Source organism: Clarias gariepinus, chromosome 16 (genome assembly GCF_024256425.1).
Source record: "Clarias gariepinus isolate MV-2021 ecotype Netherlands chromosome 16, CGAR_prim_01v2, whole genome shotgun sequence".
NCBI classification, from domain to species: Eukaryota; Metazoa; Chordata; class Actinopteri; order Siluriformes; family Clariidae; genus Clarias; species Clarias gariepinus.
Window position 1 is genome coordinate 2,777,625 of NC_071115.1, and position 16,696 is coordinate 2,794,320.

Here is a 16,696-nt window from a genome sequence, read left to right on the forward strand (position 1 = left end):
AGTAAGTGCCCCAGTAAGTACTGCTTTTTAAAATGATATGGTGCATCTGTCAAGTGTCCCCTGTACATGTCTCTGTTAAGATTATTGTTACAACAATTATGCAACAATTATCTTGTGCAAAATAAACATGATATTTGTATCTGCACTCCTGTCAGAATGCTGTTAAAGAAAATTGAGCAGTTTTTTAAAACAATGATTATCTATGAAACTATGATTTTTTTTTTTCTTTACTCACACTGCGTATCCTTCATCTTATTCACATGGTAGTTTTCTCTTTTCTGTGTCTTGACAAAGCAAATGATAACTGGAACTAGGATGAGAAGCAGTCCTGCTATTCCACCAGCACCAATGTAGCGAACCACATTGTTGCTGAGAAAAGTTGCTGAGAGATAAATCATCATGATTAACCTTTTTAAACTTTTAACTGCAAATCCCACACAGAAAAAAAACTGAAAAAAATATATTTTACTGTACCCATCACAGTGATGAACAGGGGTTCAGTAGCAGTAGAGGTAAAGGTGCGTGAAGACACGTTGACTTCATAAGTACAGCTGTAGTTTCCTTGATGGACAAAATCTGCCTCAGGAAAAAGAAAGACAGCTGAGTGGTTAACAGCTGACTGAGTCCTGGTGATGATGGATCCACTGAGCTCCAAGTGGAAGGAACCTCCTGGATACTGAGGTTCAATGGAGCAGATAATGGAGAAGCTGTAGCCCCTGGTCACTTCTGGTCCATCGGCAGCGCTGAAAGATATATTGGGCTGCTGCAAGTTCACTAGAAAACAACAGGTAGGATTTGTTAGGAACATCAATATAAAATCCAGTCCGTGTAAAAAAAAAGAAGAAGAAATTATAGAGCTACACTACAAATAGAGTTCCGAATATTGTGTAGTACTACTGTTCACAGTATAGCATCCTCTCTGCTCTTACGCACAGTGATGGTAATGTGGATACTTATGAATAATGTAAAGGCAAATGTATTTATTTATTTTTTAGATAATACAGTCAAACAGGCTGTAGAGAATTTTAAAAGAACAAAGCTGAATTACTAATAGGTAGTAGTTTTAGGCCACCTATACAACCATCACTGAATAATAGCATAAATGCCTTAGTCTACTGAAAATATGCAATTTATATAAACCATATTTACAGTATTGTATGGGTAATAAATGACAAATATTTAAACAGCCTAAATAAATCAATGACTTCTAAAACTGTTTAGATTAACATTCTCTTTGCTCTTACCCACAGTGATAATAATGGAGCTGCTGCTGGATGATGTAGAGTTACTTTCCCTGTATGTGTAGTCACAGGTGTACTGGCTGTGATGCGATTCATCTACAGTCAAAGTAAATGTTGTTGTAGTCTCTGCAGTTTGCTTCTTTATTAATGTCCCAGTTTTATACAAACTGAAGTCTACAGAGATGCATGTTGGGCTGGGTGTGGAACATCTGAACTGAAGGACTTCTCCAGGTGAGACCACAGAGTTTGGGGAGATCTGAGTCAGTGTGGGACTCTGCAAATCTTAAAATAAAGACATTTTTTTTTTTTAAATCACGTTTTCACGTTTGACTGTATTTTGCTACAACAAATAATAACTTACTTAAGCACACGGCTCCAGCATCTTTATCATGTCCACAGTTCTCTACTCCAAATCCTCTGTGTGAGCACTGATCTATGTAGCTCTCAGTCCCATTACACCGAACATCGTCCAACCAGGTTGGTTCACTTCCCTGACCAAAGCGGGCATTATGAGGAGCGCTGACTGCTTTACCACATCCAAGCTGTCGACACACCACCTCTGCATCCTTTAAGTCCCAGTCATCATCACACACTGTTCCCCACTGGGCTTTGTGCTGGATCTCCACTCGACCACAACAGTTACTGTGACCATTCACCAGTCTGATCTGGTTATGAGCTTAATTTATTACATGAAAAAGATTTTTTTTTAAAACTTAGTCAATTTTTTTAGTAGGTTTGCTTCTGAGTTGTAAAGTAGAGTAACACTAGAGGTAAAACTAAAAACAGACTTTTTTTAAGTAAAATACTGGGTTACTAATAGGTAATACTTGTGCCGCATCTATTGAAACATCACTTACACTACTTAAGTATGCTATTTATAAAACTTATACAGTGGGGCAAAAATTATTTAGTCAGTCACCAATTTTGCAATTTTTTCCACATAAAAGGATGAGAGAGGTCCGTAATTTTCATCATAGGTATACCTCATCTATATGAGACAAAATAAGTAATTTGCAAAAGTTGCAAATCATGGTGGAAAATAAGCATTTGGTCAATAACAGAATTTCATCTTAATACTTTGCTAGATACCCTTTGTTGGCAATGACAGAGGTCTAACGTTTTCTGTTAGTCTTCACAACGTTTTCACACACTGTTGCTGGTATTTTGTCCCATTCCTCCAAGCAGATCTCCTCTAGTGCAGTGATTTTTTGGGGCTGTCGCTGGGAAACACAGACTTTCAACTCCCTCCAAAGGTTTTCTATGGGGTTGAGATCTGGAGGCCACTCTGGGACCTTGAAATGCTTCTTACGAAGCCACTCTTTATGCTGAAAGACCCAGCCATGTTTTATCTTTAGTGACCTTGCTGATGGAAGGAGGTTTACACTCAAACTCTCACGATACATGGCCCCATTCATCCTTTCCTTTACATGAATCAGTCATCCTGGTCCCCTTGCAGAAAAACAGCCCCAAAGCATGATGTTTCCACACCCATGCTTCACAGTAAGTATGGTGTTCTTTGGATGCAACTCAGCATTCTTTCTCCTCCAAACATGAGAAGCAGAGTTTTTGCCAAAAAGTCCTATTTCGGTTTCATCTGACCATATGACATTGCTCCAATCCTCTTCTGGATCATCCAAATGCTCTCTAGCAAACTTCAGATAGGCCTGTTCATGTAGTGGCTTAAGCAGGGGGACACGTCTGGCACTGCAGGATTTAAGTCCCTGGTGGCGCAGTGTGTTACTAATTGTACACTTTGTTACTTTGGTCCCAGCTCACTGCAGGTCATTCACTTGGTCCCCCTATAATAGATTTCTATTATAAATGATTTTAGATGATTATAATGATTTCTATTTTCTAATAATTTTTCCCACAGTTGATTTCTTCACACCAAGCTGCTTACCTATTGCAGATTAATTCTTCCCAGCCTGGTGCGGGTCTACAATTTTGTTTCTGGTGTCCTTTGACAGCTCTTTGGTCTTGGCCATAGTAGAGTTTTGAGGTTGTGGACAGGTGTCTTTTATACTGATAAGTTCAGATAACTGAACAGATGCCATTAATAGAGGTAACGAGTGGAGGACAGGGGAGCCTCTTAAAGAAGTTACAGGTCTGTGAGAGCCAGAAATCTTGCTTGTTTGTAGGTGACCATATACTTATTTTACAGAGGAATTTATCAATTAATTCATTTAAAAGATTTTCTGTTTTTTAATTTTTATTTTGTCTCTCATAGTTGAGGTACACCTATGATTTAAATTACAGGCCTCTCTTATCTTTTTAAGTGTGAGAACTTGCACAATTGGTGGCTGACTAAAAACTTTTTTGCGCAACTATATATACAGGTGCATCCCAGTAAATTAGAATATTATCGAATAGTTGATTCATTTAATAATTCTATCTAAAATTAAAACTCATATTATATGGATTTATTATACTGATATATTTGGACTGATATATTTTAAGGGTTTCTTTTTTTTATTATTTTCATGATTATGGCTTAAATTTAATGAAAATCCAAAATTTGGTATTTAGATTTTTTATATAAATTGCCAGGGTTACCCCCTAGAGGGCGCCTAGCACCCAAAGACTCTTTTATGTTTTAGTTAAAGAGGGAACTACATGTCCCAAAATGCACCTCGGTCAGGTGATGGCTTCCACCTCGGCTCACCTGAACCGAGGTAATTTATAAGTTTAATTAATTAGAATATAAATAACCTGTTTAAGTTCAGTTTGGTTGTCTGGCATTTGTTATTGCTGCTGTTGTGCTCAAGTTTTTGTTGTGCTCAAAGTCAAGTGTTTTGTTTCAGTTTAGTTTTAAGTTTCATCAAAATGCCAGACCTAGCAGAGGTTTCTCCCCTGGGTGTTTTTGTGGGGAAGCTGTGACGATTATCCCGGAGCGAGCTAACTTTGGGAGCGGTCGGCTGGCCACTCGGCGTAACTTCGAGGAGCGGGCATAAGCAAGAGGAGCGGAATCCTGCAAAACGTGCAGGAGACAGACTGGAATAAATGAGCGAGAGATGCAGCAGAGCTGGGTAGGTGAACAGACAAAGAATGTTAATATGTTCTGTGCTGAAGAAAATCCAAAGTGCATACAAGGCCTGCGGGAGCAGGTGGAACAGCTCCAAAGACTGCTCGACCAGCTTAACCTTTCAGACAGCCACACCACGCGCTCTGATCCAAGCCACACCACGCGCATCTCCATTCAAGATGGCGGCATGGCAGTAGCACGCAGCGGCCACTCCGGAGCCAAAATGGTGCTACGTTGTTTACGTTTTGTGTGTAGCACGTTTATTTTACTCTGTGTATGGATATCGTCGCTACTGGTGTCTGTACATACAATCACCAGACACTTTTGTACATAAATAACCCAGTTAATGACATCCACAATGAGCTGCGGGAAAAGCTACGCAACCTTGGCTTGCTGCACGAACCAGGCCTCGAAGCCTCAGCATTGCCTGATGCTGGCAGCCAGAGAAGGGGACATCGGAAGCGGTGCGAGAGGAAGCGGAAGTGTGGCAAGCGGGCGGGAGTCTGTGCTAGGCTAAAAACAAACTCTAGCCGGCCAGCTCTCCCGTCCATCATCTTATCCAATGTCTGCTCCCTGTACAATAAATTGGACTACATCTGACTCCAGCAGGCTACACAGCGTGAGGTTAGAGACTGCTGTGTCTTTGTGTTATATAAAAAAACAAACAAAAAAAAACTACAGACTGCTGGACCAGACAACATCCCAGGCAGGGTGCTCAGAGAATGTGCAGACCAGCTGGCAGATGTTCTCACCGACATCTTTAACATCTCTCTGAGCAGCGCGTCGTTCTTACGTGCTTTAAGGCCACCACCATTGTACCCGTGCCCAAGAAGTTTTCTGTGTCCTGTCTCAATGACTACCGCCCCGTTGCACTTACACAAAAAACAACTAAACCGTCATTGTTGCCTCTGCATTTATGCCTCACCGACACATACAACCCCTACGTGACAAAAATATGTGCACTTACACCCACCATCATGAAGTGCATCGAGCGGCTCGTCATGAGACACATCAAGACCCTGCTGCCTCCCTCACTGGACCCACTGCAATTTGCGTACCGTCCTAACCGCTCAACGTACGACGGCATTTCCACTACACTCCATCTTGCCCTCACACACTTGGACAAGAAGGATACATACGTTCGAATGCTGTACATAGATTTCAGCTCAGCATTTAACCCTATCTTCCCCCAACAACTGATCGGGAAGTTTAGCCTGTTGGGCCTGAACACCTCCCTCTGCAACTGGATCCTGGACTTTCTGACTGGAAGGCCTCAGTCAGTACGGATTGGGAACTGCAGCACCACCACACTGAGCACTGGGGCCCCACAAGTCTGTGTGCTCAGTCCCCTGCTGTTCACACTGCTGACTCACAACTGTGTAGCAACACACAGTTCGAACCACATCATTAAGTTCGCTGATGACACGACCATGGTGGGTCTCATTAGCAATAACGACGAGCCAGCGTACAGAGAGGAAGTGCAGAGGCTAACGGACTGGTGTAAAGACAACAACCTGTCTCTGAATGTTGACAAGACAAAGGAGATGGTTTTTGACTTCAGAAGGACAAGAGGCGACCATTCTTCGCTGAGCATCAACGGCTCCTCTGTGTAGATCGTTGAAAGCACCAAATTCCTGGGTGTCCACCTAGAGAAGGTCCCTCAACACCAGCTCCCTACACAAGAAAGCCCAACAGCGTCTCTTCTTTCTGAGAAGACTGAGCTTAAAACACAGCGTCTCTTCTTTCTGAGAAGGCCCAGCTTAAACCACCGATCCTGACCACCTTCTATAGAGGAACTATCGAGAGCATCCTGAGTGGCTGCATCCCTGTCTGGTTTGGGAATTGGGCCATATCGGACCGCAAAACCCTACAGCGGATAGTGAGGACAGCGGAGAAGATCATCGGGGTCTCTCTCCCCTCTATTGAAGACATCTCCACCACACGCTGCATCCGCAAAGCCACCAGCATTGTGGCTGATCGGACACACCCCTCTCACACACACTTCACACTTCTGCCATCTGGAAAAAGGTACCGAAGCATTCGGGCACACACATCCAGACTGTGCAACAGCTTTTTTCCACAAGCCATCCGTCTCCTCAACAAAAAGGGACTGGACTGATAAACACAAACACACACACACACACAAACATTATCACACAGCTTAACTCAACTACCTCAAAATATTGGGACTGGACTGACTAATCAACACAAGTGCAGACACACTGACCTACACCACCAAATTATCGTACACACCAACCTGTAAATGCTTCACTGTTTACCTCTTTTGCACAATGATCCTTACTGGACTACTTTTTGCACTAATTCCTCAATTCTTGCTCCTGTTTTAAGGAATGTTTATGTTTACCCACTACCTCTACACCATATTTTATGTTCTGTTATGTCGTGGTTGCGCACTGTCACTTTGTTGTTGCTCTTGTTTGCACATTTGCACGTGCACTTTATGTTGTCTATAAAAATGTTATACTTAGCTAGTTAGTTTTTGTTAATTTATGTTGTAATTTATGTTAGGTCTCTCTGTCTTGTCTCTGCTAGCCAGCTAACTAGGCCTCTTGGTTAGCTAGTTTAGTGTCTATGTTAATTTATGTTGTAAATTTATGTTGCATGTAGCACCTTGGTCCTGGAGGAACGTTGTTTCGTTTCACTGTGTACTGATTGTATATGGTGGTAATGACAATAAAGCCTACTTGAACTTGAACTTATTAAAGATCTGATAAAAGATAGACAGTGTGCTTTTTGTTCTGGCAACAAAATCTTTTATAGGAAGTTAAAATCAATCATTGCCAATAAAATCAAGAATGTGAAGAAACAATATTACCAGCATGAGGTGAAGGAACTGCGATACTCCAAGCCTAAACAATGGTTTAAGTCAGTGAAGACTCTAATAGGAATAAAAGGAGGTAGGAGTGACGTGGTGTCTCTCAGGATCGAAACATAATGCAATATGAGTGTGATATTCCGGCCTTGAAGAGTTGGCACCGGTTTTATGTGATACTTTCAACACATGTATCCAACATAACATTTTTCCAAAGCTATGGAAGGAGGCCATAGTTAAAGCTGTTACCAAAAAAGCAAAGCCTAGTTTTCCAGCAGATTATCGCCAGATCTCACTACTCAGCTGTGTTGGAAAAGTGTTTGAAGGAATTCTGGAGAGTTACTAAGATTGTACCATCGCAACATGGCTTTATGAGAGATAGATCAACTGACACTGCTTTGATTCAAATCCTGCAGGACTGGCATAAAGCACTTAACAGCTCCCCCAAAATGGATATACATGCTGGGGGGGGGGGGGGGGGAATCTACTATCTTTGTGCTGCAAAGAGGGCATGTCTTCCTTGTGATGTTTTGGTGCAAATATAGTTAACTTTTATATGGCCAGTTCTTGAGTATGCTAGACCAGTTTGTGATGGAATACCTAAGGGTCTCTCTGAGGAGTTAGAGAGGATCCAAAAACGATGCTGTCGGATAATACTGTAGGTATTCCAACTTCTACTCTCCCAACATTGAGTGAAAGGCTTGATGAAGCCACCATACATACTTTTACTAAAATACTCAGGGACAGTTCATCGTCGCTGCATTGTTTCCTACCTATGGCTCCAACACCTACATATTCTTTTCGGTGGCACAGTATATTCTCTATACCAAGAGAAACCAAACGTCATGAACTCTCCTTTATTCACCGTGGTTTAAAATTGTATAACACTGTTTCATAGATAATTTACATGTGCTCGATTAGGATGCCTTTTCTGTGTATATGTGTTATTTATTTTATTTTACTTTATTTTAAATTAAGTAACTGATTGTTTGTATGTGGATTGTATAGGCATGTGTATATTTGACACATTTCAAGGTTTTGTACTGCAATACCCTGCCTTGTCAAATTTGAATGAATAACTTCTTGAATGGATGATAAAAATGTGGTGGAAAAATGTGGACAAGCAACAGGGATAACCATAATCTGGGGAGGATTGTAAAACAAAGCCCATTCATGAATTTGGAGGAGATTAACAAGGAGTGGACTGCAGCTGGATTCAGTGCTTTAAGAGCCATGACGTACAGACGTAACCAGGACATGGGCTACATATTTTGCATTTCTGGTCCACTTGGTTTTATCAGGTCGAAGCTGTCCACCAGGAAGTTTTGGTGCACTTCATGCTTTGCTCTGCTGACTAGCTTCATGGAGATGATGATTGTATTTTCCACCAGGACTTGGCACCTGCTCACACTGTCAATAGTACTTATAACTGGTTTAGGTCTATGGTATCCCTGTGATTGATTGGCTAGCAAATTTGTCCACCCTAAACCATATCGAAAATCTGTGTGGTATTCTGAAGAGGAAGATGCGAGACACCAGAACCAACAACGCAGAAGAGCTGAAGACCGCTGCCAGAGTAACCGGGATTTTCACCTGAACAGTGCCAAAGACTTATTGTCTCCATTCCACACTGCACTGCAGGAGTGATTCATGCAAAGGGAACCCCAACCAAGTATCGAGAGCTGTACATGTAAAATTTTTTATTTGTTTTTTTAATCATCTTAAATATTATTTTAGTTTTCTAAGATAAGAAATTTTGGGTTTTCATTAGCTGCAAGCCATAATCTTTAAAATACAACAACTCAAATATATCAGTCTGTTTGTAATAAATCCATATAAGGAATGAGCTTCACTTTTTTAATCAAATTACTAAAATCAAAAAACTTTTTGATGATATTTTATATTACTGAGAGGCACCTGTATGTTATGTTTAATAAATCACAAATATTTGAACAGCCTAAAAAAATTAATGACCGATAACACTGTTAAGATTAACATCCTCTCTGCTCTTACCCACAGTGATGGTAATGGAGCTGCTCCTGGAAGATGTGGAGTTACTTTCCCTGTATGAGTAGTCACAGGTGTACTGGCCCTGATGTGATTCATCTACAGTCAGAGTAAATGTTGTTGTAGTCTCTGCAGTTTGCTTCTTTATTAATGTCCCAGTTTTATACAAACTGAAGTCTACAGAAATGCATGTTGGGCTGGGTGTGGAACATCTGAACTGAAGGACTTCTTCAGGTGTGACCAGAGAATTTGAGGAGATCCGAGTTAGTGTAGGACTCTGCAAATCTTAGAATAAGGACAAATAAAAAAATAAATAAATGTATTTACTTTTGTCTGTATTTTGCTACGACAAATAATAACAACTTACTTAAGCACATGACTCCAGCATCTCTATTATGTCCACAGTTCTCTACCCCAAATCCTCTGTGTGAGCACTGATATAGGTAGCTCTCAGTTCCATTACACCGAACATCATCCAGCCAGGTTGGTTCACTTCCCTGACCAAAGCGGGCATTATGAGGAGCGCTGACTGCTTTACCACATCCAAGCTGTCTACACACCACCTGTGCATCCTTTAAGTCCCAGTCATCATCACACACTGTTCCCCACTGGGTGTTGTGCAGGATCTCCACTCGACCACAGCAGTTACCCGTACCATTCACCAGCCTGATCTGCTTATGAACTTGATTCATTACATTAAAAAAGGAAAAAAGTCTTAGTTTAAACTGTTTTTTTCACAGGTTTGCTCATGAGTTGTAAAGTAGAATAACACTAGAAGTAAAACAAAAACAGCACTAAATTACTGATAGGTAGTAGTTTTGGCCCACCTATTCAACCATCACTGATTAATGGCATAAATGCCTTTGTCTACTGAAATTATGCTATTTACACTATTCACAATAAGTTAGAGATATTGTTAATTACATAAGTGCTTTTCCTATTTGCTCTGAATTTAAAAGAAATAAGTAAAATGTTCTCTTTGATATTACTAATAATGTTTCAGAAGAAACACCATTTTCTTTTTTTTATTTATTACCCCAAAAATTTAGACAATAAAAGGGATAGCCCCAAATAATGTCGGTAGCGGGTGTTTCCACCATTTGCCGCAATGACAGCTTGACAGCGATGTCTCATGCTCCTCACTAGCCTCATGATGTCATTCTTAGGCAATGCGTTTCACTCTTCCACAAGTGCTACACACAGTTCTGCCAGATCACGTGGGGGTGGGGTACGATCATCTAGTCTCCGCTTCAACTGGTCCCAGACGTGCTCTTTGGGGTTCATGTCAGGAGACAATGATGGCCATACCATATGAGGCACTCCAACTTCCTGAAGTCGAGCTGTGACAATTCTTTCACGATGTGGTGGAGCATTATCATCCATGAACAGAAAGTTGGGGGTGTGTTGGCGGAATTGGGGGATGTTGATGGGGGCTATGATGTCTCTGAGGTAAGAACATGCAGTGACTGAGCCATGTACAATAACCAAATCTGTTTTGCGCCGACTGGTGATGCCTTCCCAGACTGTTGCACCTCCTCGACCAAAGCAAACCATGGGGACCATGTTGACAACAGTGTATCGCTCACCTAACGTTTTCCTGTGCAAGGTGACCCAACACTCATCAGTGTACAGAACGGTAGACCACTGCTGCATTGTCCAGGTCACATGGTCTTGTGCCCACTGCAAATGTTCACGGCGGTGTCTTGGTGTCAGTGGAGTCACCTTGCAATGGTCGTCTGGCATTGAAGCCAAAGCTGTGGGTCGGTTGCGAATGGTTTGTTTGTAAACCCTAGTAACCTCGCATCTCGTAAACGGCCCTGCAGCTGTGTGGCAGTTGCATAACGCTGTATGAGTGGATAGGTCCTTAGGTACTGGTCATCCTTGCGGCCTGTCACTCGTGGGGCTCCACTCCTGGGTCTGTCTTGAACTCTGCCAGTAGTTCTGTGTCTTGATGCAAGTCTGCAAATGACACTTTGAGACACACCAGGTTCACGAGCAACATCTGACTGCCTGCCACTGACCCAAAGGCGCGCCATGGCCAGGTGGCGCCGCTTATCCATTAAGTGACATCGTGTGCTAATGGCTGTTTGACTGATGAACTTAGAATGACTTACTGACAATACCAGCTTTTTATACCCACAGAATGTTGAAATTGATGCCACATTGAAAAAGGTTGTCTTTTGGGATCTGTCCCAATATAAGGCACACCTGTACACAATGAGACCACGGAAAACACAAAATGAGGTGTAGCTATCACCCCAATACAATTGCCTCCCTATCCCAAAAATGTCTGAAGTGAAACAAACACAGTATGTATGACATCCACTAAGTCTCTCACAATATGCCTAACTTATTGTGAGTAGTGTATATAAAAATATATTTATAGTATGGGTAATAAATGACATGTAAACAGCCTAAATAAATTAATGACCGATAACACTGTTAAGATTAACATCCTCTTTGCTCTTACCCACAGTGATGGTAATGGAGCTGCTCCTGGAAGATGTAGAGTTACTTTCCCTGTATGAGTAGTCACAGGTGTACTGGCCCTGATGTGATTCATCTACAGTCAGAGTAAATGTTGTTGTAGTCTCTGCAGTTTGCTTCTTTATTAATGTCCCAGTTTTATACAAACTGAAGTCTACAGAGATGCATGTTGGGCTGGGTGTGGAACATCTGAACTGAAGGACTTCTCCAGGTGAGACCACAGAGTTTGGGGAGATCCGAGTCAGTGTGGGACTCTGTAAATCTTAGAGTAAAGAAGTATATTTTATTATTTTGTACATCTATTCGCTTTAAACTGTTTTGCTACAACAAATAATAACTTACTTAGGCAAACAACTCCAGCATCTTCCCCATGTCCACAGTTCTCTACTCCAAATCCTCCATGTAAGCACTGATCTATGTAGCTCTCAGTTCCATTACATCGAACATTATCCAGCCAGGTTGGTTCACTTCCCTGACCAAAGCGGGCACTATGAGGAGCGCTGACTGCTTTACCACATCCAAGCTGTCTACACACCACCTCTGCATCCTTTAAGTCCCAGTCATCATCACACACTGTTCCCCACTGGGCTTTGTGCTGGATCTCCACTCGACCACAGCAGTTACTGTGACCATTCACCAGTCTGATCTGGTTATGAGCTTGATTTATTACATGAAAAAGATTTTTTTTTAAAGCTTAGTCCTTTTTTTTGTAGGTTTGCTTATGAGTTGAAAAGTAACACTAGAGGTAAAACTTAAAAAAAAGACTATATTTTTTTTTAAGTAACACTGGGTTACTAATAATATATACTGAACAAAAATATAAACGCAACACTTTTGTTTTTGCTCCCATTTTTAATGACAGGAACTCAAAGATCTGAAACATTTTCTACATAAACAAAATAACCATATCTTTCAAATATTGTTCACAAATCTGTCAAAATCCGTTACGATGAAGAACTGGAGTCAAGTCGAGACACCAATTAGGACGACGAGCATGCAAATGAGCTTCCCTGAGACTGTTTCTGACAGTTTGTGCAGAAATTCTTTGGTTATGCAATCCGATTGTTTCAGCAGCTGTCCGAGTGGCTGGTCTCAGACCATCATGGAGGTGAACATGCTGAATGTGGAGGTCCTAGGCTGGTGTGGTTACACGTGGTCTGCGGTTGTGAGGCTGGTTGGATGTACTGCCAAATTCTCTGAAACACCTTTGGAGACGGCTTATGGTAGAGAAATCAACCTTCAATTCACGAGCAACAGCTCTGGTGGACATTCCTGCTGTCAGCATGCCAATTGCACGCTCCCTCAAAACTTGCGACATCTGTGGCATTGTGCTGTGTGATTCAACTGAACCTTTCAAAGTGGCCTTTTACAGGTGGCCAGTCTAAGGCACACCTGTGCAATAATCATGCTGTCTAATCAGCATCTTGATATGGCACACCTGTGAGGTGGGATGGATTATCTCGGCAAAGGAGAAGTGCTCACTATCACAGATTTTGACAGATTTGTGAACAATATTTGAAAGATATGGTTATTTTGTGTATGTAGAAAATGTTTTAGATCTTTGAGTTCATCTCATAAAAAATGGGAGCAAAAACAAAAGTGTTGCGTTTATATTTTTGTTCAGTATAGTTACTAAAGACTTACAGGAAACGTTTGACCTCTGTCATTGCCAACAAAGGGTATATAGCAAAGTATTAAGATGAAATTCTGTTATTGACCAAATGCTTATTTTTCACCATAATTTGCAAATTTCTTATTTTGTCTCTCATAGATGAAATATACCTATGATGAAAATAAAAGGCCTCTCTCATCTTTTTATGGGTGAGAACTTGTACAATTGATGGCTGACTAAAAACTTTTTTGTGCCACTGTATATACAGGTGCATCTCAGTAAATTAGAATATTATCGAAAAGTTGATTCATTTAATAATCCTATCTAAAATTAGAACTCATATTATATGGATTTATTACACAAAGACTGATATAATTTAAAGGGATCATCCAGAAACATTTTTCATTAAATGTTAATATGATTCTTTAGGGTCCTAATGAAAAGTTTGTAATATATTTAATAAAAAATTCTCAATGGTTGTGTAAAAAAACCACTACTTTTAACTGGTAAAAACTAGCTCTGTTCTCAGCAACCTATTTCAGTACATGTTCCTTTAAATGCTTATGATCTCTGCTGAGCCCGCCCCCCCCAGTTCTCTGGGGCGTGTCTTCACAACACACGTGGGGTATAGCCACGGGAGTGTAGTCCAGTGCGGGCAATGCTTTGGACTGCATTACCCACAAATCATTGTCCACAACGCAGTGCTTTGTGGGTAATGCAGTCCAAACTGGAAAACGCTGGAATATAGAGCCTGAGCCTGTTTTCTTTAGTCGTTTTTGGTTTGATTTAAGTACGGAACCTACGCGGAAGTTTGTAATATCGCCTGACAACGCAGAAATTAAAAGAATGGACATGCATCGACTCGATTTGTCTTTCTCATCACTGCATGGGCATGAATTAACGGGCTGTTACGCTGCCGCGAGCAACAACAACATAAGCGGAGAAGCTTACTGAGAAAGATACAAACGCGATGTGTTTACATGACTTCTTAATCTTCGACAGACATCGTTATAAACCATCTAACGTTACAAAGGTAAGCATAATATAGTTTTCCGACTACGTACACAGTTTGCAAATAGACAGTCACCTTAATGCATTGTTTATTATAAACGGGCGATTAGGGATTATATAGAGACGGATGTACATAGAGAAGAAGCCATAACCATGTTCTATGAGAGTATAAGTTAACTTACACTCCGCATTCATCGTGATTATTAGAAAAGGCGATCTGCAAAGATTCATAGAAAAAGAAATTACTCACTGAGCCTGGTGAAGATGAAGCAGGAACACGAAGCGTTAGTACAGATCCATTTCTTAGGAGCAGCTTCCTAGCAAAACCTGCTTTACAGAGGTGTGGACTCGAGTCATGTGACTTGGACTCGAGTCATGAATTTGATGACTTTAGACTCGACTTGACAAAATATAAAAATACTTGCAACTCGACTTGGACTTTAACATAAATAACTCGGACTTTCACTTGGACTTGCGCCTATTGACTTGTAAAGACTCGCTACTTCCCATAAAAAGCCCAAAGATAAAAAGTACGTTAACACGGTCCGCTTTATCTCTGTTTATGTGTCTGTGCGAGTGTGTGTGACAGAGCGCATGCGCGCATTCGGCACGACATCCAATCAAAGTACCGTAGATTCTTTTGATTCGACAGCGTCCAACACGTGACAACAACGTGAACGCGCCAGGTCGCGAAATGATACCGAAGGTAGCTTCGTTTTGCTATAAAAAATTGCCTATATGCGCGGACCACTGAGCTTCTACGGAACGCGGTAAAGGCCAAAAAGGAAATTGTTAGCGTTTTTTAATCCTCTGACGAACTCTAGCCATCAGAATACACTGGTATACACTACCCATGATTTGCTGATTTCTTTCATATGCAGTTTGGGTTTATTCAAATAATGTGACCTAGTGAATTGACATCAGACGGAAAAAATGCTAATTATCTTGCATAATAATAATAATAATAATTATTATTATTATTATTATTATTATATAATATTTAATTATTATAATACTTATTATTATTAATGTTATAATATATGATATTTAATTATAATAATATAATAATAATAATAATTATTATTATTAATGTCTTGAGACTGTATCTGACAGGTCTCTATTTTGGCATTATGGTTTTGCTGAAAAGGCATTTTTGATATGAAATATCAGACAAAACACTGACATGTTTACAGCCTACAAGTGACTCAGCCGAGGTTCATCATTCTAAATATGTCCAAGATAACAAGGGAAACACATCCTGTTGGCTAGAGTTTGTCAGGGATTAAAAAACACTAACTGTCCTTTTTATTCTTTACCGCGCTCCGTAGAATCTCAGTGGTCCGCGCATAACCCTTCGCGGGTGAGCCTTCTCCTAAATACGCGTTCCCTGTGCCCTTTTCACGGGGGTGGGGCTAAAAAAACGCATCCTGATGGGGGAACCAACTTCGACACAGCACCGGATTGTTTGTATGAGGTAGCCTACGTGAGTGTATCACACAAGGTAGGGAGCAAAGTTCTTTAATGTTATGTGAAGAAAACAACGTTATTGTTTGTATGAAGTAGCCTACTTCATTGAGAATATGTGCTACCATTTTACATTGCTACTAGCATTTACTAACATTTTTATGTATCTGAGCAATGTTCTTTCATAAAAAAGGTTTGTTTAATAAATACAGATCTTACAACCATACATAATCTGTATACATTTTATTTTTCTGCTAAAAAGACTTGAAAAGACTCGAAAGTCAAACCATAGGACTTTGGACTTGACTTGAGACTTGTTGGCTTTGACTTGGGACTTGACTCGGGACTTGCCTGTCTTGACTCGGGACTTGCCTGTTTTGACTCGGGACTTGACTCGGGACTTGAGGGCAATGAATTGAGACTTACTTGTGACTTGCCAAACAATGACTTTGTCCCACTCTGCTGCTTTATATTGACCCGCGTTTATAAAGCAGTCTGGTGAAAAATGATTATCGCAAACATGAACGCATTTAGGTAAATCGGCGGGGACGTTAGCTTTAAAAACTAAATTCAGCCACTGCGTCCTCAGCGGCTCAGATGTCGGTAGTGAATGACGACTGCTGTGTTCACTATTACACCCAACAACTGTACAACACACTCGCTTAGGCGACATTTTGCTCCAGCGGTGAAAAACAATGGCCGACAGCTTCTTCTCACTCGGGGCGGGTCTTTACTAAAACACTAGTGTCAATCAACTAGTGTAGGAGCGGCCTCTTGCGGTGTGGCGTCACATCGACAGGCATTTGCGATTGGCCTGATTTCAGAAGGGGCATGTTATTGTAATAAATGAAAAGAAAACCACTTGGCGGCTCTTTATCATCGTAGAGTGGTTGTGTACGCACTCTCCTAACACACAGTTCAGTCCAAACAGCTTAAAAAAGTGCATGTACTGTAGGCCTGTATGACCCCTTTAAGGAATGAATTTGGAGGAGATTAACAAGGAGTGGACTGCAGCTGGA

At 40.9% G+C, this 16,696-nt stretch overlaps 1 protein-coding gene across 1 annotated transcript in view; it reads right to left on the reverse strand.

Annotated features, from left to right (window-relative positions):
• The window catches only part of LOC128544924 (deleted in malignant brain tumors 1 protein-like), a 145,007-nt gene that overhangs the window by 112,095 nt on the left and 16,216 nt on the right, over positions 1 to 16,696 (reverse strand). Inside the window, exons 6-10 of the mRNA XM_053515236.1 lie at positions 11,933 to 12,247; positions 11,574 to 11,852; positions 1,603 to 1,917; positions 1,245 to 1,523; positions 475 to 774 (exon numbers count right to left, since the gene is read on the reverse strand). Coding sequence (XP_053371211.1) covers positions 475 to 774; positions 1,245 to 1,523; positions 1,603 to 1,917; positions 11,574 to 11,852; positions 11,933 to 12,247 — 1,488 coding nt within the window. The remainder of the gene's footprint in view (positions 1 to 474; positions 775 to 1,244; positions 1,524 to 1,602; positions 1,918 to 11,573; positions 11,853 to 11,932; positions 12,248 to 16,696) is intronic.